This window comes from Impatiens glandulifera, chromosome 5 (assembly GCF_907164915.1).
Source record: "Impatiens glandulifera chromosome 5, dImpGla2.1, whole genome shotgun sequence".
Classification (NCBI taxonomy): Eukaryota; Viridiplantae; Streptophyta; class Magnoliopsida; order Ericales; family Balsaminaceae; genus Impatiens; species Impatiens glandulifera.
Window position 1 is genome coordinate 43564681 of NC_061866.1, and position 24585 is coordinate 43589265.

The 24585-nt window shown below is 32.4% G+C and overlaps 4 protein-coding genes across 4 annotated transcripts; 2 read left to right on the plus strand and 2 right to left on the minus strand.

The window, feature by feature from the left end:
- The first annotated feature begins 1718 nt into the window (after positions 1 to 1718).
- LOC124940485 (2-hydroxyisoflavanone dehydratase-like) lies at positions 1719 to 3612 on the plus strand. The gene is made up of 2 exons (XM_047481011.1): positions 1719 to 2353; positions 3264 to 3612. Exons 1-2 carry the CDS (start codon positions 1719 to 1721, stop codon positions 3598 to 3600), a joined length of 972 nt encoding a protein of 323 aa, XP_047336967.1. The 3' UTR covers positions 3601 to 3612.
- A 918-nt stretch (positions 3613 to 4530) lies between these two features.
- On the plus strand, positions 4531 to 8944 carry LOC124938030 (RAN GTPase-activating protein 2-like). Its single transcript, XM_047478392.1, has 2 exons — positions 4531 to 4681; positions 7113 to 8944. The coding sequence occupies exon 2, from the start codon at positions 7137 to 7139 to the stop codon at positions 8730 to 8732; it is 1596 nt and encodes a 531-aa protein (XP_047334348.1). The 5' UTR covers positions 4531 to 4681; positions 7113 to 7136; the 3' UTR covers positions 8733 to 8944.
- Positions 8945 to 9783: 839 nt separating this feature from the next.
- On the minus strand, positions 9784 to 13453 carry LOC124938681 (putative methyltransferase C9orf114). The gene is made up of 10 exons (XM_047479166.1): positions 13183 to 13453; positions 13030 to 13077; positions 12719 to 12889; positions 12559 to 12625; positions 11852 to 11913; positions 11605 to 11683; positions 11391 to 11506; positions 11215 to 11294; positions 10380 to 10449; positions 9784 to 10231 (listed from the first exon to the last, which is right to left on the minus strand). Exons 1-10 carry the CDS (start codon positions 13423 to 13425, stop codon positions 9980 to 9982), a joined length of 1188 nt encoding a protein of 395 aa, XP_047335122.1. The 5' UTR covers positions 13426 to 13453; the 3' UTR covers positions 9784 to 9979.
- A 1331-nt stretch (positions 13454 to 14784) lies between these two features.
- On the minus strand, positions 14785 to 22060 carry LOC124938642 (protein phosphatase 2C 70-like). The gene is made up of 13 exons (XM_047479120.1): positions 21798 to 22060; positions 21178 to 21364; positions 20909 to 21088; positions 20600 to 20784; positions 20358 to 20516; positions 17884 to 18027; positions 17738 to 17799; positions 17480 to 17615; positions 17273 to 17367; positions 15657 to 15772; positions 15437 to 15566; positions 15104 to 15158; positions 14785 to 15014 (listed from the first exon to the last, which is right to left on the minus strand). The coding sequence occupies exons 1-13, from the start codon at positions 21951 to 21953 to the stop codon at positions 14850 to 14852; spliced, it is 1770 nt and encodes a 589-aa protein (XP_047335076.1). The 5' UTR covers positions 21954 to 22060; the 3' UTR covers positions 14785 to 14849.
- Between the last annotated feature and the right edge of the window lie 2525 nt (positions 22061 to 24585).

Below are 24585 nucleotides of genomic sequence, written 5' to 3' on the forward strand. Positions count from 1 at the left end.
AAATATTAAATTTTCAAGATTTGAGAAGCATAATTAACTCACTAAAGAATGTGACAATTGGAAATTAAGTGACATAGAAACAAAATAAGCATTTTGATCTCAGTCATCTTGTAATAGACTTAGGTCATCTTGTAATGGACTATAATCCATGTTGTACCAAAACATTTCTTCTATTAAAAGAAATCGCGATGAATTCGGGTGAGCATATATATATATACATATACATATGTATCAATTATCATCTTCATTAACCAAATCATTATGAGATTGCTATTTATTTATTTTTAAATTTGACTTTAGATTCATTTACCACTAAGACATTATTACCCATTTACCCTTCTTGAGGAACACCTCAAACACTAAATGTTTAGGCTATAAGATAATGCCAAAACTTAAGAGATTGATCAATGGGAGATACAAAGATATATGGATCTTTGTAAATATGTGAATTAAATCATTAACTTTACCATTACAACAAAATGGAAGAAAAATAAGGTTCAAATACAAAGGAAAAAATATCAAATTAAGAGATATTTGTAAACAATGTATATAATAAATACTTTAATAACATTTGTCAAGAGGCCTAATGGTTTAAGCATGACATCTACTCAAAGAATATATCTCATTAACTCTATAATAGATAAATTATATTTTAAAACTTTTGTCCAAATACAATAGTTTTTTAACATTTAATTGAGTCCAATGGACTTTTGAACTTTTATCATGTTTAATGATTTTGATTGGAAAATATTTATGTTTATCAAAAACATTATTTAAATATGAATATAGATAGGATTATAATTAAAAATATTTGTATACCCAATAAGCATATAAAATACTATGTTTAACACTACAAAAATTTATTTAACATAGTATTTTTTAAGTAATCTATCGATAATGGAGTTAAAACGATAAAAAAAACATCATTTAAAAATTACAAACCCACTAAAAAAAGTTTAAGGGACAAAAATAGATCATAATAGACTAAATTTACATGTTATGTTTTACTTAACTCTCTAAATGAGAATGAAAATAAATAATTGTTATGAGGTATAATATTAACTCTCTAGCTACATTCATATATATATATATATATTATTTACTATCATTTTTTCTTAAAAATTTCTAATTTAAAGAGTCATAAAGTAAGAGTTTTATAGTGTCGGTCTCGAGTTTTTGGGCTGCTCTAGTCCCCCGATTGAAGAATGTGAAATTATTTTTTTTGGGGTTTCTTAGATATTGTTTAAAAAATTAATAAAAATATTATTTTTATTTAATTAGATTTGAACACATAACCGAATAAAAGTTTTTAATTTTAAATATACAATAAATTTAATTATTTATCTTCGATTTTATTAAATGGGCTGTCCTTGTCCACTTAAGTTTACCCTAGATCCGACCCACGTGGCCTAAGAGCTTGCTAGGCTTACGCTAAATCCGGCCCAAGTTTTATAGTAATGACTTTGGTTGGTGCTTGTTTTATAAATGCAAAATGACAACTTGGTCAATTTCTATGTAAATTGGACCACTTTGCTTAGCTAAGTAATATAATAATTACAGGACCACTTTGCTTAGCTAAATTACTTAACAGAAATATAATAATCACAATTATTGTTACAATTATTATCTTTAATATTGAATAAAATTATATTAAATTATTGGTAAAATTATTAAAGTGCATATAAATATCATTTACCCATTTGCATGTTTGCATAATCATGTCTTCTTCCACAGGGCCAAAAGAGGTAGTTTCCGAGCTCCTCCCACTCGTAAGATTCTACTCCGACGGTACCGTCGAACGTCTTGTCGGCTCCGACATAGTCGAGCCGACAACCGAAGATACCGTCACCGGAGTCTCCTCGAAAGACGTCTCCGTTTCTCCAAACATCTCCGCCCGACTCTACCTCCCCAAGTTGACGTCACAAGCCGGAAAAAAACTTCCGATCTTAATCTACTTCCACGGCGGTGGTTTCTGCGTCGAATCCGCCTTTTCCTTTCTCCATCAACGATACCTTAATCGCCTTGTCGACCAAGCCGGAGTTCTAGCCGTGTCTGTCGAATTCCGACAAGCTCCCGAACACCCTCTTCCGATTGCGTACGATGATTCTTGGACCGCTCTCCGGTGGGTTTCGTCTCATCTTGTCGATGATGATGACGATGTCAGTGTTCATAGAGAACAGTGGTTGTCTGACCACGGCGATTTCAACCGTCTCTATATCGGCGGCGATGCCACCGGAGCTAATATTGCCCATAACATGGTCGTGCGTGCCGGATCGGAATCTCTTCTTGGAGATGTGAAGATACTCGGTGCCTTCCTTTCTCTACCTGTCTTTTGGGGGTCAACTCCTGTCAGGTATGTTAAAAAAAAACATTGATTATTTGAAAATAAATTATTAGTTGAATGAAATTGAACTTAGAGTCAGTTTTTTCTTATAGAACTTTGAATTGTGTTTTTAAACAAAATGGACAAAACATTTTTCATATTATTTGGATGTAGGGTGACAATTCTAGTCAATGACAGGTTAAAAGTGGTGCGATATTAACTTAAACCTAAGATGTTTAATAATTTGTATCGAAATCTTTAAATAGAAGATGACATGTTTATGTATGTGATTGACCCGACCCGATTTACCTAACTTAACTTGAACTCAACCGATGTAATTAATTCAGATCTTTTATTTCAAATTAAAATGATATCAAGACAAAGCAAATATGAAATTAAATCACAAAATCGTTTAAAAAGATTAAAAAAAAAAAAAGAGTGAGTGAGTAAAGAAAGAAAGAAAACCACAAAATTCAACGACAACAAAAAAACTTGTAAACGAATTATTTAGTCTACTTTGGGTCTTTTCAGGTCGACCCGATTTGACCTGTTTATTAATCAAGTAAAAAAGTTGACTTAATTTTGACTCAAAAAAAAATATAGGACCCTAATTTGATTTTTTCGTGGTCGTGTCCGAGTCCAAAATTTCGGCCCTATATTAACATATTATATTCGTTTTTCTAATTAATTTGTCATGTTTTTAAACGAAATTATATTAAAGACGTTTTTTTTTACGTATTTGTATAAAATTGAGTATTATTTTGGGTTTTTTTTGTTATTATGTATTCTGATTTGTCGAAATTGAGTATTATTTTGGTTTTTTTTTTTGTTATTATGTATTCTGATTTGTCGAAATTAATTTAGGTGACAAATAAAAAATGCTTAATTTAGAAAAAACATTTGATAAATTTGAATAGTCTTTGGATATGTAAATGATCAGGTCGGAACCGGAGACAGGGCACCTGGAGCGTATGATATGTCGAGTTTGGGAGTTTGTGTATCCATCGGCGGCGAAGGGAATCGATAATCCGATGATAAATCCATTCGGGTCGGATTTAAGCGGGTTAGGGTGCTCAAGGTTGTTGGTATGCGTGGGGGAGAAAGATAGTTTTAAGGAAAGGGGAATTCATTATTGTGATGTAGTGAGAGAAAGCGGTTGGGAAGGAGAAATTGAGCTTTATGAAGCCGAAGGAGGCGGCCATGGTTTTCATATTAGTTATCCTGAAACTGAGATTGCGAAGAAGATGATCCAGAAATTGGCTTCTTTTCTTTCTTAATAAACTTATTTTGTTTTGTATCAAATCAAATAAATTAATGAAATTAATGTTTTCAATTGACCCGCGCATAAATTAAATTATACGGGTGATCCTTTTAATTTTTTTTTTACGAAAATACCTTATTTACCAAACGCAAATGGGAGTCATGCAAAGAAAAAGACATGTGAAAAGTCCAGAATGATCTTGCACTCCGCGTGACGATCATGTCATTTGCGTGACGATCATGTCACTTCGCGTGACGATCTTGTCCCTTTTGCGTGAGACGGATAATTTCGTTAGAATATTTTAAAGTGCTCATTTGTGCCATTTGACCAGCGCATTTAAAGCTATTTTTAGGACTTTTTCATCAAAATTTTCGTCTCAAATGAGTTAACTCAAAGTTTGAACCTATTTAATAAAATAATTTCAAACTTGAACCACAGTGAAAATTGGGTAAAAAAAGTCAGTCCCAACTCCCAAAGTCATCTTATACTAGAAGATATTATGATTGTGGATAATTGATAGTTTGAAGCAATTTTATATTTGCGCTTGTTTAATATATATATTAAATTAAAATATATTCTTTAAAATAAATTAACACAATTTCTTATAATCATGTTCCTGATTTCAGCAATTTAATTTAAAGCATTTCTTTCAACTTTGACTACTCGTTTGAATCTATTTTAGTATAAGAAATGATTTATTTATGTTACTTTGAAAATCAGTTTGAATCTATTTTAGTATAAGAATTGATTTATTTATTTATGTTACTTTGTAAATTCTTATGTATTATTTTAACTGATATAATGAATAATGATATTAGTTCAAATAATAAAAAAAACAATTGCCCCATCATCTCAAATAGCCGTAGCCTAAGAAATCCTAGAGTTTACCAGAAACCAAACAAGGCCCAACATAATTTTTTTTTGGAGCCACATTTAGGTTTTAAAACAAAGTGTGTTTTCGCTCCCGATTTTGTGTCTGAAGATAAAAAGGAAGTTCCTCATTTCCTCTCTTTATCTGTCTGTCTGGTTTCTAGCCCTCATTGTTCTTCTCACTGTCTGTACCTGTGTTTTCTGACACCGCCGGCGAATCATCAGCGGTAAATGTTCATTCTTTCCTCTTTCTAACTATGTGTTTACTTTACATTGTTGTAGATTTTTTAGTTAGGGTTTCAATCCACACTTCATTTCGAATCTATGAATGAACGACTTGTAATTATAAACTTCCAGATCTATTAAAATGTGGGTTTATGTGTGATTTTTGTTTAGTTGTAATTTCGAAACGTTTGATGAGACCTATTTATTGGGTTCTTGAAGGTTTACGGAATAGATAAACCCTGTTCTTAAGATTATGTTTTTGATGTGTTTCATTTCAACATTCTTTGACCTTTTTTGAAAGTTAATTTAATCTAAGTATGATAACATTTGGGTTCATTTCATTGCTTCTCACTTGCCTGAATGCTATACAGAGGTTAATGGGTATTATGATTAGGTTAAAATTTGTCTTGACAAAAAGAAGAGATAACTACATCAAGATTTCTGGCTTGTACTTAACTTGTGATACTCTTCATTTAGTTTTAGAGTTTATCATTTGTGGCGCTGAAGAAGATATGTAAGTAAGTTGGGGATATAACTTCTGTACTATGGACAATATCAGTAATGTTTAGTATTGCCTGAGATAAGTAAAACCGATGTCACATGATGTGGTGTTTGTTTATATAGGTTTAAATGCATAATGTTTATCATTGAGTTTTCTTGTATCTGGCTTCTTATTATTTGTTATTCCAACAATATACAGAATGCATGAGTTAAGATGTGAGTAGTGATTTGAGATATTATTGTCTGATGGATATTTGTCTTGGTTTCTTAATTTATGGAGTTGTAATATGTTATTAAGTTAGTCCTTTTGTGATTGTGCTAATATATCAAACATACAATCCTGAATGTAGGACATTTCTAACTGAAAGTGTTGGTGAGTGAGTCTCTTCCATGAACTGTCTGTTTTCATGTTAAATTGGTGATTTTTGTGCTTGGTCTTTTGTTGTTTTTGAGCAAACCTTATGTTACAAGGATAATCCATTGAATATCTGGATTCTTGTTTTCATGTTCATTGCTCTATGGTTTTGTTGGTGTTAATCTTGGTTCATTTAAAATTTTAAAGTTTGTATTAATAGAGTTTTTCTCTCATTGAGTAAGAAAATCACGGAGGGTAATATTTTTCTATCCAGAAAACTAGAACCTAGAAACCTGATAAAAAAATAATGCACAAAATATAAACCCTCGTGAGGACTTGAACTGTTCACAACTGAGCACTTAACCTCTAATGAACTCATATTTTCCTTTCCAGAAAAAATATACATATAATACTTAGTTCTGAAAGTCTCCAGGCTTATATTAATCCCGTGTCTCAACAGAGAATACATATATTCATCTTTTTAGTAAGTATACAATGAATGTAAAATAGATTAAGTTTAAAATTGTTAAGATAAACAATTTTCAATATCAATTTTCCAAATGGCGTCTTTTGGGCTTGTTTACACAATGCACCAGATATAAAAATAAACCTTCCTTAATTACCCAAGTGACTTTCCACAGCCAAAAATATAATTTTCCATAAGGAGGTTGTACAAAGATTTGATGGTGAAGTCACATTTAATGGCCATTTTTCATTGATTGATGTCCCTTTGGTTAGCATTGATCTGTTGCAAATAAAGAGTTGAGTATATCTCTAACCTCATCATCTTCTTTTGTATCTTTCTCTTTTAATTTTTGTTAACTGCAGCTCAAACCAAAGGGGTTCAGCACTCCTCCAGAGATCTATTTCCAATCTGAATATCATGCAAAAGCATTATCCTTTTGTGAGAATGTGTGTTCTTTGCATTGAACTCTCAATTGTTCATTTGTCAACAAACTCCATTCCAATCCATGAAATTCCCTTACCATCCTTCCCGTAGAATCCCCTTATGAAGCTCTTCAATCATTCCTTTGTTGTACTCACAAGTCACAAGCTATCCTCCATAAACCATGGGCTAGAAGGATGTCTGCCTATCTTTTTAGTCACAAATAAGAAGAAACTTCAGCCCTATTTGGAAACACTCTTGTTTCTGGATCAGGATGTGGCAAAGAAACTGCCAAATACTGAATTCAAATACACCCAGTCTCCAATGTGATTCCATTTGGATCCACACATGTAACAGCAATGGTGTTTCCAAATGAAGCTTCCTGATTCTGCTGAAAATATATCTTCCCACAATAAGTCTTGCTCCACCTGACTTGGAGGAACTGTCCCAGTAAAAGGATTTCCTATAGCCAGTGCTCAATAAACTCTGCATAGATATGATTTTTTTAAAGAATTCCTCCATTTTGTTCTCAACCTTGCACAAACTTCAAATATAGTATGCTATATGTAATTCTCGTTGATGTTTTGACAATGCACTTAGATCTTTCACCACACAAACATTTATTTATATATGAATATATATTTATTATCAAAGCTGTTATATTCAAATTGTATAATGTAACTGGTGTCAGGTACCATTTGGAGCATTTGTTGAAATGGAGATGAACCCGACATCAATTCCACAGCCCCGGACATTTTCTATCAAGCTATGGCCTCCAAGCCAGAATACCCGCCTAATGCTCATAGAGAGAATCACCAATAATCTCTCCAGCCAATCTATTTTCACCAAAAAGTATGGTAGTTTGAGTAAGGAAGAAGCTGCAGAAAATGCAAAGGAAATTGAAGAAACTGCTTTCGTTACTACTAATGACCACTATGAGAAGGAGCCTGATGGTGATGGAAGTTCTGCTGTCCAGCTATATGCTAAGGAATGCAGCAAGCAAATTTTGGAAATCCTCAAAGCCGGCCCTAGAACCAAAGCGGTCCCAAAAGAGACTTGCTTTGATATATCTAAAGGGCAACGTGCCTTTATCGAAGAAGAGGAGGCTTTGGAGCTTTTGAAGCCACTGAAGGAACCAGGAAACACTTTTACCAAGATATGCTTTAGCAACCGAAGCTTCGGTTTGGGCGCAGCCAATGTCGCGAAACCTATACTTGAATCTGTTAAGAATCAGTTGGAAGAGGTCGATCTATCGGATTTTGTGGCTGGTAGGCCAGAAGAAGAAGCTCTTCAGGTCATGAATATATTCTCGGCCGCACTAGAAGGAGCCGTATTGAAATCTCTAGATCTCTCGAACAATGCATTGGGTGAGAAAGGTGTTAGGGCATTCGAGAAGCTTCTGAAGTCACAGTCCCGTTTGGAAAAGCTCTATTTAATGAACGATGGAATCTCCGAAGAAGCTGCCCGAGCTGTTTCCGAGCTAATTCCTTCGACCGAAAATCTCAAAGTTCTGCACTTCCATAACAATATGACTGGAGACGAAGGAGCCCTAGCAATTGCGGAAATTGTGAGACGATCTCAATTGTTGGAGGATTTCCGATGCTCGTCGACTCGAGTTGGATCCGACGGTGGGATCGCATTGTGCGAAGCTCTCGAAACTTGTGCACATTTGAAGAGGCTGGATTTACGAGACAACATGTTTGGAGTAGAAGCAGGAATATCGCTCGGAAAAGCCCTTGAGAAATGTGGGAGTCTTATAACTGAGATATACTTGAGTTACTTGAATTTGGAAGACGAAGGAGCGATAGCTATATCGAATGCTATAAAAGAATATTCTCCTTTGCTTGAAGTTCTTGACATGGCTGGAAACGATATCACTGCTGAAGCTGCTTCAGTTCTAGCTGAATGTATAAATGAGAAGCAATCACTTGTGAATTTGAACCTGTCTGAGAATGAGCTCAAGGATGAAGGTGTTATTCTGATTATTGCAGCATTGGAGTCTGGCCATGGACAACTGAAGGAAGTTGATTTGAGTGTTAACTCGATTAGGAGGGCTGGGGCTAGGATTTCTGCGCAGGCTATGGTTGGTAGACCCGAGTTTAAGTTGTTGAATCTTAATGGTAATTTTATATCTGATGAAGGTGTTGATGAGTTGAAGAGTATTTTCAAGTCGGATCCAAGTTTGTTGGGTCCTTTGGATGAGAATGATCCTGAGGGTCGCGAATATGATGATGAAGACGATGATGAGGCCGGAGAAGATGATGGAGAACACGATGATTTGGAGGCGAAGATGAAGAACCTTGGGGTATGATTAGTGTTTATTTTTCTAAATTGTTGTTTGAACTGTTGTTTTGTTTGCTGTGGACTGTAATTTCTATCTGGATTAGTACTAGGTAGTAGTACAATAGATATGCTTAATTTGCTGTCTTCTGTTTTTAGGGTTTATTACTCTATGATACTTGGTTTAAGTAACTCTGAAGTCTGAAAAGCTAGTTAATTAAGGGTTTGTTTTATTTGGATTTATTAGTGTATCTCATTATCAATTTTTATTAAATCACTTGAATGATCATCTAACTAAATTTTTTAAATTTATTTTAAACATATGAAAGTAGACTTTCCATAGGAATAATCTAGTTTATTTTTAGAATATAATAAGTAATAGTTTCAATGATCTACAAGTAACATTTTAATATATAATAAATATGAAAAACAATGAGAAATTAAAACTTTATTGTAATATGAATGAAATTTGTGCCAGGGAAGAAGGTTATGAAATTTATAATATACATTCATATAAGATTAGGTTTTCTAATATGAGTTTTATAAATATACATTTATATAAGATTAGGCTTAATATTAGAAATCAACATACATAAAGATGATAGAGAATTTATATATCTATATTGTAGAAACAATGTTTAATTCTCTTGCAATAATGAAAATAAACTTTCTAACTATAGAAAAATACTAAGTAATGTTACAACCACCATTAAATAAATGTTTTAGTTTCTAATTTGTTCAAATAAATTTACACAAATCACAAAAAAATCTCAACAGCAGACATACAAAAAATGAAAAGGGTAAAAAATTAAACTAAATAAAACATTATATGTCAAAATTTCTTGAATCAAACTAAGAGACTATGATCTATTAACTAAAACTCTTATCATTTAAATTATCTTTACTTAATATTAATGATCAAACAAATAAGAAAATTAGAATTGAATCTAATTACAATTAACACCATCCAAACCTAAAAATTATATTAGGTGAGTCACGAAGAACATGTTTAGAACATAATAAGACAATTTTGAAAACATGAAAAGTTGCTCCCGTATCATTTCTCTATTAAAAAAATTGAATGTCAATGAAAGTTCTTTAATATAATTATGGGAAAAATGTGAGCCTTTTTGTTGGCCTGTCTTTCATAGCTAAGGAATAATATCAATAACCAACACAACACTACAAACAAACCAAAATGTTTAAATTCACAAAGCCACAAAACTAACTTAGAACACTAAAATCAAATGAGATTCAGCCACAACACGATCGCTAAAATCATCGATCTGAAATCATTAGCTGTTCAATCTTTGCAGTGAAGATGCTATCGGCTCTTGGAAATACTGAAGTGATATTAGAATGGCTTCCTGTTTGTCGGGCATCATAATAGAGAATAAACAAAACAAAACATTTTGTAAAACGGATAAAAGTGAAATCAAACATAAAGCATACCTCGGATCTAATGGTTCTACTTCCTTGATCTGGACAAACATTCAAGTACGTATTAAATACATCAACTGCCTCTTTCCCCTGCCAACAAAAACCAAATCAAAGCCTCCATAAGTAATTTCTTCTAATGTTCAATGCTTCCTTTTGTAATTCTACTTCTTTAATACATTTTCTTTGCAATTGAGAGAACTTGAAAAGGAAGAAGAATAAGTATATGATTGACTTTCACCTTTAGGGTATCGTCTTCTTCTATACATTCTTCTAGCCCAGGAGGTCCACCAAAAGCAATTAAAAGGTGCCTACATCCATTAATATCTTTTAATTGCAAGCAAACAGATAACAAAATAAAATTGTCGTTAAAATACATATATTGCAATAGATGTGGATCCTAAACTATGATATAAGGGGGCCTGGTTTTTTAGTCTACCTGCAATATGCATAGAAAATATCAATTATTGTCAATGTAGAGGGTGCAGGTCTTAATATTTCTAAAAGACCGATGTGAGTCTTTTTTTGAAAATCAAAACTTGTATGAATAAACAGACTATGTGATCAAATGTGCGGTATCCCGTTAACAAGAGTCAATGTGAGCTGTTATAGGAACTTGTTATATTCTCTAGGTTATACCTTCCAATTATTATGTGGCAAATCCTTCGTGGGCAGAGGCAAAGGAAGACGTTTTAAAACAAATTGCAGCCATCACAACTTCATTAGGTCAAATCATCAACCAAAATATCAAATTACCTTGCTTTATTTCTTATAGCATTTTAAATATTAAATACAAAGATATTTTAGTTCTTTACCCCAAATAACTCAAATAATCCATGTTTTCATCAAACAAGTTATTTCCCCCAAAAAAATTGGTTTATTTATTTGTTTTAGAAACTACATCAAACAAGCTCTAAGACTCGTTCACCACTTTTTCCATGACAATTAAAAGAAGGAATCGTACACACACAATCTTTTTGGGTCCGTTATTATACTATAGAAAAAATCTCGTAATAGATAATGGGCACATAATAAATTAATATGCTCGCCTTGGGCAATAACGTTAAACAGTATACCTGGAAGCAGGTATATGAAGTTCTGAAGACTTGATAAATTTTCCGTGTTCTGAGGTACCAATAACATAATCATATCCACCCTGAGAAATTTAATAGGTTTCAACAAGGCATCTATCTCACTGTAGAAAACTAGCATAAACATCAGAATTCCATGTTATTTTGTCTAATGTACTTACCTTGAATGGAGTGTCCTTAAATACAGAACTAAGATTCGGAGCGTATCGAACGTTATATCCCCAATATAAACCCTCTTCCCTAGGCTTAGCAGAAGAGACTACTTGGCGCGGCAAATCTAGGATATTGAACTTGTTATACTTTGGAAAAGAACATATCCATAGAGCTTTTATATTTCTGACTGTAGAAAGAATGTTACCCTTTTGGATATAGTACCTGCAATCGAGTTGCGATTGGTACCCATGGCAACAGTAACCCTAATTCCAGGTTCACGAACTTCATCAATAATAGCATCCTGCAAAGAATGGGTTGTTTTGTTTACATCTGCAACCTAAATTAAGACTAAGCTAATGAATGAAAATTGAGCAGAGTTCTGTGAATAAATTTTCTCTGCTTCATTTGTCTTAATTAGAAACTGACTACTATTCAATTGCATGAAATAGGTGAAATTATGTAACCATACTTTACTGAGTCCAACGTCAACGAGCGTTCCGCCAGATTTTGAATCCCGTTCCTTTGTGACTCCTACAAATATTGTAGTGGCATGTAATCATAAATGAATACTAACACACTGAGGCAATTTCACTAGAAAACCAACACACTGAGGCAGAAATATTGTCCATTGAAAAATTCTTATAAAACTTTTTTTCACTTCAACATATTTCCTTTCAAATTAGCCACTATCAAAATCTAGGCTTCTTGACCAAGTAGTTATTTCAAAATAACCTTGTTTCATATAGGTTATTCAAAATGAGGTTATTTGGGTAAAAAGACATTATAGGGGTACACCACACAATGAAATTATTTTATTTTTAAATAAAGGGTATTTTGATGATTTGAAAGATGAGTAGATAGTTGATTGGATAGTGCCTAATTTGAAATTAATCTCAAATAATCAAAGATCAAACAAGGTCCAAATATATGATCACTATTCTCTTCAATTATACATGCTATTGGATATAACACAGTATACTAACATCTCTAACAATACCATAAGATTGAGCTCTCTTTATTACATTGTTATAGCCTCCACATTATCCTGATGTCTATTTTAGTGGCATCCATTTAATACTTTAGACATATATCTAAGCAAGCAGAGGTCGCAAAACAAGTCTTTGAAGCAAAATAAAATACTATGGATATACACAATGAAAATAGTCGGAAACTTACCATCACGGAAAGGAGCCCATTCATGCTTACGTAGATGGTGCGGAGCATCAAGAGGAGGCAAAACACCCTGCAAAAGATCTCAAGAAATGATATGTAAATCTCTCACAATTCTTATTCTACTTTTTTCAACAAACAACCACAAATACATTCTAGTCCATACCACATAACGCAAACTGTTGTGCCATGGAAAAAGACTCTTCCTCAAATATTGTGGCGTCTCAAGATATTTAAGAATCCTTACAAGAAAAGCTGCACCACTTTCATTCTCATTCGAACTATCAGCCACTATAGTAGCATCAGTCAAGCTACTTTTGCTGTCAAATACTACCACCTTCACAAAGATATAAACATCATCTCTTAAAAACTACTTATTTTAAAAATCAGAAATTCCTAGTAAATGATAGCTGTTTCTAGTTTCTACCCTAATTAACTGAATTCTTGAGCAATTCCAACGAGAAAAAGATGGTATACCTCATTTATCCGGAATATTGTTGCAGCACGAGCAATTTGTCCAGCCAACTGGAAAAAGAAAAAGATCAAATTTTTCCGCAGCATATTAAAACAATAAATGATCATCAATCAGTTCACAGACGAACTAATCAAACATGGGATATAATAGGTTACCAGAGTGGCAAGTTCGAGGGACTGAGCGTTGTCAATGATGGAGCCAGGGAGAGCGATGCTGACGGTAGGAGTTTCATTAGGTTTATGAGTGTTTTCTTTCTCATTCTCATTCTCGATGATTCCCTTCTTGTGTTTCTTTGTCTTCTTCTTCTTCAGTTTAGTATCGAGAGAACAGCCATTAGAAAGGTCTGGTTCGTCTTCTTCGATTGGTTCCGAGCTTTCTCTCTTCGTCTTCTTCCCCATTTTGCTGCGGCTAGCTTTCTTCAGTCTACTGAAGTTCTTAGGCTATAATTTTACAAATCAAAGAAACTCAATTTGGTACTTGTACTTCTAAGTAATGGATTTCTTGTCCATTTATATTTTACTTGAACTATTTTTATACTACACTTTTTAAGTTTTTTTTTCTAGGGTTAATAATTGACCCATTTTCAATGAAAATTTGACGACCATAATAATGACATTATTTTGAGATATGACTAGGGTCTAATAAAGTTTGTAAAAATGACTATTTCAGACGAAAATACCTTTCGACGTTGCGTCGCATAATGCGAAAGGATGACTAACAATGTTTACAAAAATGACCTCGCGTGACACAATAAATATTTGCAAAAAGTAACCTTGTGACGCGATAAATATTTGTCAACATTATCGCGTCACGCAAGGTCATTTTTGCAACCATTATCAGGTTATCGAGTATTTTTATCTTTAAACAGGTCGAAAAGGTCATTTTGCAAGCTTTATGAGTGCCCAATCATCTCCCAAAATTATGTAATTATTATGATCATTTCGTCACATTTCCCGTTCTATAAAATGACTTAAATTAAGATTGAAAAAAGTAATTTTTAGGTCATATTATAATTTGGATTCAATATTTTAAAAAATAATGTACAAAATCAAGTTAAGAAAACGAATAATGAAAAAAATTGAATAACTATAACTTTTATGTTTTTATAATAAAATCTTAACTATATTTATTTGCTGATTTATTTTTATTATTTTAAAAAATGTTAGCTTTTATAAAAAAAAAAAAAATCAAAATTTGTTCAAAAGTTTTTTTTTTTTCAAGGTTAAAGCTTTTAAACTAATAAAACCGTTATAATGAAAAACATTCTATTAGACGATTATAATGTCGAATAATAAAAACTTGTTATTTTCAGTTATATCAACTTAAATTTTCCGTTTTTGTTTAATTTTTAAAGTAATTTTGTTTGACTATCAATTTTTTTTTTTACAAAACACGTTAAATAAGATCGAATATAGATTAACTCCTCCATCTAAGTTAAGTAAAGCTTAAAAAAATCGTTCTCGATGTTTAGAGGAACAATCAAACCACCCTGTTTTGTCACTCCCTAGCCTCTATATGAAAATTAACAAAAGAAAATTTGTAAGGATGAAACCACTTCATTGCAAAATTAAGGGAAAAAAGTAACAAAGGAAATTGAGAAAAATAAGTCAGCATTCAGCAACAAAGCTATCTATAATTCCCTAACACACACTCAATAAATCAATCATCCAACCAATGGCATATGCATTTGGTAAAAACAATAAGTGAGCATAGCAACTCAGATCTTCTGCTACCAAGTCAATAAAAATACCCCAAGAGACCTCAAAATTTGGAATTGTATATATTGAAAAGAATCAATAAATCATATTTATGTACATTAAATCTAAGGATCAGTTTTACAGGAAGAGCTTCTATTGAAAGTGTCAAAATCCAGGAAAAGTATGGAGGTATTATCTTTTGTGCGCTGAGCTCTCGCCTCGCCCAACAGAAAACTCGCAATCTTTTCAGCAGGATTCTCTTTATCCATCATTGTCTGCTTCTCCCTCGACTGTTCAAAACAGACAAAGTGTTCTATGTTGTGATGATTCCTTTCCACATAGTAAAACAGCAAATAATATCCATTCATTGATTTTATACCTGTTGGACCAATTGAATAGCCTTCTTCGCAGTAATAACATCCCAAAAGCCATCACTGCACTCACCACATTCAGAAAATTGGAGGCCTGTTTGCTTTACATTTTATACTACCAAAAAATCTAAATTCTTGTGTTTCCCAAAATCACAATCTATCACATATCTAAAGATCTAGAAAATAATCAAGATCCTGACTTTCAATTTTAGCTTTGGCGATTTTCCAAAGATCATGATTGTGACAGACAAAATATCAGTTTCCAAATAGGCTAGACATGCAAAACTGGACAAAGATTATGATGATAGAACAGATATCTTAAATGATAGCAAAGAGATCACCTGGCTATAAGTGCAAAACCATGGCTTCCTTTATGCATCTTCACTGCCTGACTGATAAAAGGCTCTGAACTGAATCTACCATCCTGTTGCTTCAAGTATTTGTCTCCAAGCATCCGAGCAAGATTTAAGCCTATGGATAAGAACAGTAACTTAGTAATAATGAATGTGACCTGTCAGTCCATCTGGCATTCATTTGAACACACAAAGTAGTAATGGTTACCACATAACCGAGTCTCCCCTTCTTTTAAAGGTTCTCCTGTTTCCTGGATACGGGCTCTTTCAGAATAACTTGTTATTCTGTGATCTTCTGACATCTTAATTGGCTTCCCACCAATACTGCCAGATTGATATTTTGTGCACATCAGAAGATATAAAGAAATAAATGTGTCTTGGCCAACATTCTGAATATATAAAATAATGAAAATATAATACACTCTATTTGTTTTTCATTTTAATAATCAGTAGACAACCCAAAGAAAAACACCCCACTTGAATAAACATATATTCTGTGTTTTTACAAGGTAAAGATATTGGAAACAACTCTTTCAACTTAATTTCATATCCAGGTGTGGATCTGGCTGAGATCCTGTGTTTAGAAACTTAGTGTATTCGAACCATCTTTGGCCCAAATACATGATGTTTGATAAAACCGAAAATTAAGTGTTAGCTATGAACTGAAATCTAAGGCCTGTTCGGTAGTGGGTTATTTAAAAAGTAATTATTGTAGATGATTTTGAGGGAGTGGAGATTTTTTTGACAAAAAGACTTAAAGAGTATTAAATTATTAATATATAATGATAAAATAAAAATAAAAAATTTAAATAGAGGGTATTTTAGTAATTTTGTTAATTAATTGAGTGATGTGATTGATGAAAAGGGAGTGAAATGATGTTAGACTAGGTTGAGATTATTTAAATAATTCCAACCGAACAAGGCTTAAGTGTCGAAATAGTTAAGTGTCCAAAAATATAAAACTGAAAAGACCAAATAAAAATATCTGAATTTCCAGTTATTATATGTATTATTGAATTTTAACCTTATAATAACGAAATTTGGTTAATTTATACGGTTAAAGTTGTCATTTGTATATTTTTACTACATTATCGAGTTAAGTCATTCATAACTTTACCAAATTAAACCAGACTTTCTAACTTATTTTTTTAGCTTAATTGGAGCTGAATCTAAATAATTTAGTGATATTAGAAAACAATTAGCAAATGGACTAAATTCAAATAAGCACTTAATTTTTTATATTAAGTAATATATTTTATCGAGCACCGCCTAGGCAGATATTCCTTTTTTTAAAATTTGAAGAAGTTATCAATATACCCCATAGTCATGCCCCCCTCCCCCCACTTCAACTTTTAAGGCATCCTTAATGGGAATTGAACATGAGATCTTTGGTCTCTTAAGCAGACTCTTTCCACTTAAGCTACCCTAGGAAAATACACCTAAAATAAAGTATTTGCAATATAATTGTTATTTCAGACGAAGACAGATTGGGCTGGGTGACTTGGTGAATAGGTGAGGGATCAAGATAAGAAAATCGTTTTGAAAAGCTATCAATACCCCCCATAGTCATGGCCCCCCACTAAAGTTTGTGATAATCTAACGATTGAATCATCTGACGGGAGGGCGTTTGAAGATGGAGAGATTTCTAGTGTATCCCAGCCAACCACACCTTTTATTCCAAACATATTGGATCTGTATTAAAAAATTCATGGGTTGTTTCTCATCTATGTATCGATTCATATCCAAATACAAAAGTGTTTCATTCTACTAATCAAATATGCATACTCGGACAAAAAAAAGTAGTTATTAGATGAAACCACATACTTAATAATACAGGCAGAGTCTCCAACATTTGCACATTGAGCAAAGTAGTTTTCACGATCATCGGCCCAAACCAAAAGCAAGGTCGCCGTGCACCCCTAAAAGATTTAAAGAAGTACCATCATAAACAAGACATGAAGTGGCACCAAAAAAAGTTAAACAGTTCAAAATCCTACAAAAGATTAAATCAAGTTGGAACAGTTAAAAAACCTCGTAATAGTGATCCAAGCATGCTTCTGTTTGCGAAAACGCATCACGGAGAACATCTGAGGCATCACCTTGCGATAGAACCCTCTGCCTTCTGAACGGATCTGACAAGATACTTGACACCTTCTCAGGTAGTAACCTATAGCAAAACAACAGAAGAAATCACTTTAGTGCAAACAGCCTCTGTGAACAGAAAATTGGAAACCATCTTTAAGAGCAGTGGAACTTCTAAGAAGAAAGAATTGATAGTAGGAGACTAACTTGCTAGCAGAAACGGCAGCACTTTCTCCACCATGTCCATCACATATACCAAACACTCCAAACTGCATTTTATCAAGCAAACAACACCTTTTTATATAGCCATGTAAGATATTAGGAAAGACGCTCAAACTTGAGAAATCCTAAACCTGATCAGCCCCAGCTAGGGGCCACCTGTAATAGCACACATCTTCCATTGGCAACTTTTTTCCTCCTCGACGTGCCGACATTGGGTCTGAAGCGACACCAAGGCCGAATGGTTTTTGACATTCAATCTCAGATGTAATCTGAACCTGGAATAATGTGATATGAAGTAGAGATTAGTGTTTAAAATGACAATCACACGATGTGTCAAAGTGTGTGTAATTAGATAGTTAGAGATATAGTTAGTAGATTAGTTAGTACTAATAGTAGTTAATATGATAGTTAGTTAGTCTAGTTGGTTAGAATAGTAGTATACATAAAATGCAACGTAACCAGTTAGAATATAGAATAATAATGATGAATAAGAAGATAGTAGTTCAGTCTGTTTCTCTCCTCCATCTCTAAAGTGTCTCACACCCTGTTCTATCTGAAAGTCTCAATTCTCGTCCCATTCTCTTAAACTAAAAATAATACTATTAATTTGTGGACCCCGTGTAGTATTGGCCCTTTAAAAACCCTAGTCTCCATTCTGTATCAATAGTCCCTCCTAAAAAGACACTTGACCTCGAGTGTTGAAAAAAATACAATCTTCCTCAATCAAAGACAATTCTGAAATTATCCTTCGTTTTGAGCATCATTGTCCAGCAAAAGCAAGATGAATTAAAGGAAATATGTGGTCCAACTCCAATAGTACAAGCTGAAAAACTCTTTGAAAATTGGAGCTTTTTCAACAGTTTGATCTAACATATTAAAAATACCAATTGTTCATTTGCATGATTTAGCACAAAAAAACTAGGTTTGCGAGAACTCTTAAACATGTTGTAGTGGTCAAAGAAAGATCATCAGAAGTCTCAACAATGGTAGCGACTCCATTCAACGTCTCAACAATAGCAATTGCAAGAGGGGCTGTTTGTATCTCTAAGTAGTCTTGTGGAATAATAAATGAATGTAGAGCCAACAATTCATTTGATTCAACACATGCATCTTCAATTAGGACATTCTCTTCTACCCTCATGTCCAGGACTCACTCTTATTTCTAGTTATCCAACTTGATTTTGTCCATTAGATGCTTCAAGTTACCAATAATAGTATGTATCTTTTGAAGATCGACATGATAATAAAATCGTTTACAAACCACCAACCTTTTGAATTCAGTCTAACAAACATGTTCAATCTCTAATTCTTTGGTATACCAAGTTAATGTTTGACCATCTAAATGTCTGACAACTTTACTAACCCTGAAACGAGAAGGTAGCTTGTTTTCTTCAAAGATTTCGTTCATACTTGCAATCAAGAGATGATATGTGAATAACGAGGTAATTCCAGTTCCTTCCAATACATAATTTTTTGTTCTTTTTTATCTCGTAAATGAAAACAGAACTAGAACAATAGCAAAGGCATAAGTGCAAGAATTGAAAGCTCTTATACCAATGATAGAGTTCAAACAGTCTAGGGTTTAAACAATCCAAGAAAAGGAGGTGAGAAGCAAATATAAATCAAGACGAGAAGTATAGAGTCTTTCATAATTTCATTCAATAATCACAAGTTCTAACTTAGATATGTTTTTATACTAATCTAATCCGAAACTGAAAAGGAAAATACTATCTTAATAAATTTGAAAGATAAATATTATCCTAATAAACTAATTATCTTCTTGTATTAGTATCTGATTAGGTTTTAGTTCTATAAAAAGGGCCGTAGACTTTTATGAAATTAATCAATCTTTTGAGAAGTATTTTCCAGTTTCTCCCCAATTCTAGGGTTTTCCCCTTTCTCCATTAAAGTTCTATAACCAGATATAGGTTTTGTATCATAATGATAGATCAAATAAACAAATATAGACATCTAAATATAAAAATATTAAAAACCAGTGCATGTTTGGTGGTATTCACATTTTTCTACTGATATGAGAAGCAAATACTTGCATGTCAAACTTTATGTAAAAATAGTATAACATGCAAATCTTCAGATGATACAAATTAACCAATTAAAACTGTTTTCCTTGCAGATTAATAAAGCATAGTGATTTTGCACCTCATTATTGTGTGAAGGTATTTTCAGGGGTAAATGAAGTACGAAGAAACCAAATCTTATAGTAGTCTCAAACAGAAGCAAAAAATGGAGTAATATATTTTCTTGGTCGCATAAATGTAACATTTTGCTGAACAGGTTGTATTAAGTCAACATAATTCTTGGTCGCAGAAATAAAATAAGAAATAGTATAATGTCTAGCTAAACATAAAGTCAATAGAAGAGTAATATGGTATGAAAGTGCAGGAAATTGATTGGTTAGTTTAAGGGGTGGCGAATATATTTGTACCAATTTAACAACGAGTTATCTTTTACCATTTTCGAATACTTTACATATTTAAACCAACTTTGATATTGACCAATCAATTTGGACAATTAACATTCAAAGAAAAATATTTAGGGTTTTTCATTGGAAAAGAAGACTATAATAAGAAAACATTATACTTACAAGTACTTTTGTGCTTGTACCAAAAGTAATGATGTCTCCATTACCAAGTTCAACTGGATCACCCCATTGTCTGCTTTCTGAATCAGGATGATGTATTGACAAGGAATTCAAGAATGTACCGTTTAAGCTTCCCAAATCCACTAGCTCCCATTTAAATTTCTGATCCAATAATTTGAGCACAAATGAGCAAATTTCAAAAGAAAGAAACCATTTGCAAGTGTGAGATGGTAAGCGACGATTACATTTGAATTCCAGTTTATCATTGCATGCTTCCCTGAAATTTCTGAATCCTTCAGCAAGATTTCACTGGGAGCCACCCTCCCTAATGTCAGAGGAAGCCTTGAAGAATTTGTCGACTTTATTGAAGAATTAAGCCCACGAGAAGGACCAGATATTGCCTCAAGAGTGAGATTACTTCCTATAAATCCTGCGCGTCTAACAGAAAGATGTGATGGCATGTTTTGTATATTAAAAATAATCATAATGGAGTATTGATCCCTTTTTGTTTCAATTCATGTCATTGTAGGAATTATAAATTTGTTTTGCAGTACCTCTGGATCCAGATTCCTTAATGCTAGCATTTCCCGATAATTTTGATTCAGGAATTTGACCTTCCTTTTTCACACGGTTCTGTTCTTCAGCCAATCGATTGGCCACCAATGGACGTCTGAGTGTCGCATTAATACCATCATCAGAAGATTCAGAAATTACATCCAGAATAAAACTCCCGCCTGTAAGGAAATCGTAAGGTATAGTTTAACTACACAATTAAATCAAGAATAGAACACTATTCAAATAGCTAATGAAAAATCCACTATACTTTGCGATAACTGTGAAGTGGCTGATGCAACTTGTTTGGAAACTTTATCCGAATGTAGTGAACTGACATGGTTATCAGTTGCTTGATTTCCGCCTAGAAGTGTATAATTCCCATCAAAGTCATTCCTTTGATGATATTGTGGCAACCTCAGATCATCCGAAACAAGTGGCCTTTCAATATCGTCACCCTACAAAAATGAAATGAAAATTAAAGATCAGAATTCAGATCAATCCTATAAATGAAATTCCCAAATGGGTTTGGAGAGATCATCTAGGAACGAATATAAATGGTGATTTGACTTGCCAACAACAACCCAATTTATCAATCAACCCTATTTTACGCATGAATACTTGATGCATAAGTTAAAGCAAACACAAGCATTACACTTTTATAGTATTACAGAATCCACCAGTTGATCAGTGAGTTGGGTAATAAAGGGAGAAAAACGTGTGAAGGTCAAAGCTTTCAATTTGAACACATAAGGCAAACATCAGCTGAGAAGGAAGTTAAGCTATTGAAACAACAACGATGGAACACAACCCTTGAGAGTGTTCTTGTGAGATCGGGAAAAACAAATGATGGGTAGGATGAATCTAAAGAGATAGAGGGAGAGAGCGTACGATTGGGGGCGAAGAGGCCTTGATGGTGCGAGTGCGGGAGGAACGAGAGAAGAAACGCCATGGCTTGCAGGCAAGGAGAACGAGGAAGAGAATCAGGAGCAGCATAAGGAGGATAAACCCACCAACAATAATGCCATATAGCACCGTCTTCTCCATTGGCCCTGGTGTGATGAGATGAGAGGTAGAATGAACAGAGAGAGAAAGAGAGAGGAGAGAGAAAGACAGGGAACCCCCCAAGGTCCCGGCGAACGAGATGAACGCTTTGAAATGGTCGCATTTATTTTGTTTGTTGGCCATTAACCTTTTCTTCTTACACTTTTTTTTTTCATTATCAAAAATAAAAAAAATAAAAAAATTCTGATTCATCTCAAATTTGTCTAATAATATTGTAAATATTTTAATTTATTTATTTTTTTATTGAGGAATTGGTCAAATTAAAAAAAAATTATTGGAGATAGGTTTGAGAATTCTTATTTCAAACTTTATAAATTTTGTCTCTTTAATATGAAAGTTATACCAAACGAGATTTTACTTTCATTGTTGTTTTAAATATTGTTAATTTATTATTTAAGTGTTATTTATAAATAAATAAATACAAGATATATGTCACTAATTTAACTATCAAATTTCAACGAATAAGAGTTTTGACTATCGATTCTTTAAAATTCGGGAATCAAAATCCTTAATTCGCATAAATTTGATGATATAATTTAAGGGTGTAAGTAATCATTCAAACTAAATCGAAACTGTTCAAACTAAACTGAATATCAAACTGAACCGGCCAAATCGAATTTTTATTACGGGTTTATTTTATACTAAACCAATCTCAACGATTCAGTTTGTCGGTTTAATGTCACTGAAACCGTTCAAACCGGTCAAATATTAAAAAGTAATGTTTAATTAAGACGAATAGAACCTTAAACCGGTGATTAAGGTTGACAATTTTAGACCCGACACGAAAACACGATCTGATCCGAACCGAACACAAAAAATCAGGTTAGGGTTATGTATTTTTTTGTTCGGGTCAAACTTTTAGTCGACTTGTTTAACCTAGTTAATAAACAGGTCAAAATTGGGTCGGCCTGATATAACCAAAAGTAGATTCGATAAACCTGTTTATAAGTTTTTTTTGTTGAATTTTGTGTTATTATTTTATATTCACTCACTATTTTTTTATAAAAAATTATAACCGAATTTGTGAGTTAACTTTATTTTTGTTTTGTATTGATGTCATTTTAATTTGAAATAGAAATATGTGAATTAATTACATCAGGTTTGGTTCGAGTTGAGTTAGGTAAATCGGATCAAACGAGTCAAGTTCAAGTCTGGAAACTTGACAACCCAAACCTGGCAACTTGACAAATGACTCAAATTGTCACACCTATCAGTACTGATGATGAGTAATGTATTATAAATGTTAGGTTATAACATAACTTTAAACTAATAATAATGAGAAAATATAATGAAGTTAAAGACTTGTTAGTAAACTATAAAAAATATTAATTTTTTTTAGTGAAGCATGATCCCACCTTAACCTAAGACGTTATGAGACGTTATGAGAATAAATCTCTTGACCTTTGGTCTATTAAGAATCACTCTTACACTTGAACTACCTTATTGGGTTATCAAAAATATTAATTATTAGTAGTATACAAATTTAATTTTAAAATTGTTGACACATTTTTAGTAAAAAAATTCATAGTATAATGATTTTGTGTTTTGAAAATTATGATAACGATTCATGAATTATGTTACCGGATCGTATTTATAATATTTGTATTTGTTCATATAAATGAAAATAAGTATGAATGGTTATTGATATATATTTTTAATATATTTTAATAAATTTGTCAATTGACCAAACCGATAAAACCGACCAAATCGATCTTCTAACCGTTCAAACTGAATCGATCAAACCTATAAATCGACGGTTTGAAATTTAGTAAGCTGACGTCAACGAATTAGATGTGTATTTCGTTTAATAAATCGACCAAACTGAATCGCATTCCCTTAGTTAAATTAGTGATATAAATTTTTTTATTTATTTATAAATACCATGTAGATAATAAATTAACAGCGTTTAAAATCGATAAAGATATAACCTCGTTTTGTATAATTTTAATAATAATAAGTCATAAATCGTAACGTTGAAAAGAAGATGTCTGAAATTTCAAATAGTAGATAATATTTTAAAATATAACTTAATTATAATATTATATAACACATATATTATAAATTCATCTCTTAATTAGAATATGTATTAACATTATAATTAACCAATTAAACTAATTTATTTTTATTATTTATTATATAAAACTATTATATTTATTTAATATAATTTAAAATATACATAATCAAATAAAAAGTGAAAGCAAAGTTATTTTTTACACTTAAAATACCTTACACTTTTTGAATTTTATGTAAGTATGGAGGTAGGTTATTAAATAATAGTTTATGTAAGTATGGAGGTAGGGTATTAATTAATTGACTATTATTTTAAACATTTCTTCTTAGGCCTGGTGTGTAATGAAAGTCTAAATTCAAAATTCAGTTAATAATTACAAAACAATAACATTATAATATGATAAATAAATAGACTATGACATAATATGATAAATAAATAGACTATGACAATAATAAATGAGATGAAAAAAAGGGAAGTAGTAGCTAAAGACAACTATTATTAGTTTCTCTCTTACAAATTTATGTTTTTAAATATAATTTACAAACTAATCTTATTTTAAATAAATTACAAAAATATTCACTATAATCTTGAATTATTATCTAA

Bases quoted from the DNA above. Each gene is read 5' to 3' on its own strand.
- LOC124940485 (XM_047481011.1), top strand. From the start codon at position 1,719: ATGTCTTCTTCCACAGGGCCAAAAGAGGTAGTTTCCGAGCTCCTCCCA. The intron at 2,354-3,263 runs GTATGTTAAAAA...GTAAATGATCAG, and splicing joins TGGGGGTCAACTCCTGTCAG to GTCGGAACCGGAGACAGGGC.
- LOC124938030 (XM_047478392.1), top strand. From the start codon at position 7,137: ATGGAGATGAACCCGACATCAATTCCACAGCCCCGGACATTTTCTATC.
- LOC124938681 (XM_047479166.1), bottom strand. From the start codon at position 13,425: ATGGGGAAGAAGACGAAGAGAGAAAGCTCGGAACCAATCGAAGAAGAC. The intron at 12,890-13,029 runs GTATACCATCTT...ATCTTTGTGAAG, and splicing joins CAATATTCCGGATAAATGAG to GTGGTAGTATTTGACAGCAA. The intron at 10,232-10,379 runs GTGAAAGTCAAT...TTTTGTTGGCAG, and splicing joins AAGAAGACGATACCCTAAAG to GGGAAAGAGGCAGTTGATGT.
- LOC124938642 (XM_047479120.1), bottom strand. From the start codon at position 21,953: ATGGAGAAGACGGTGCTATATGGCATTATTGTTGGTGGGTTTATCCTC. The intron at 20,785-20,908 runs GTACTGCAAAAC...TTAGACGCGCAG, and splicing joins TAAGGAATCTGGATCCAGAG to GATTTATAGGAAGTAATCTC. The intron at 17,368-17,479 runs GTTTTTTAACTG...TAAATCTTTTAG, and splicing joins GCTTGGATCACTATTACGAG to GGGTGCACGGCGACCTTGCT.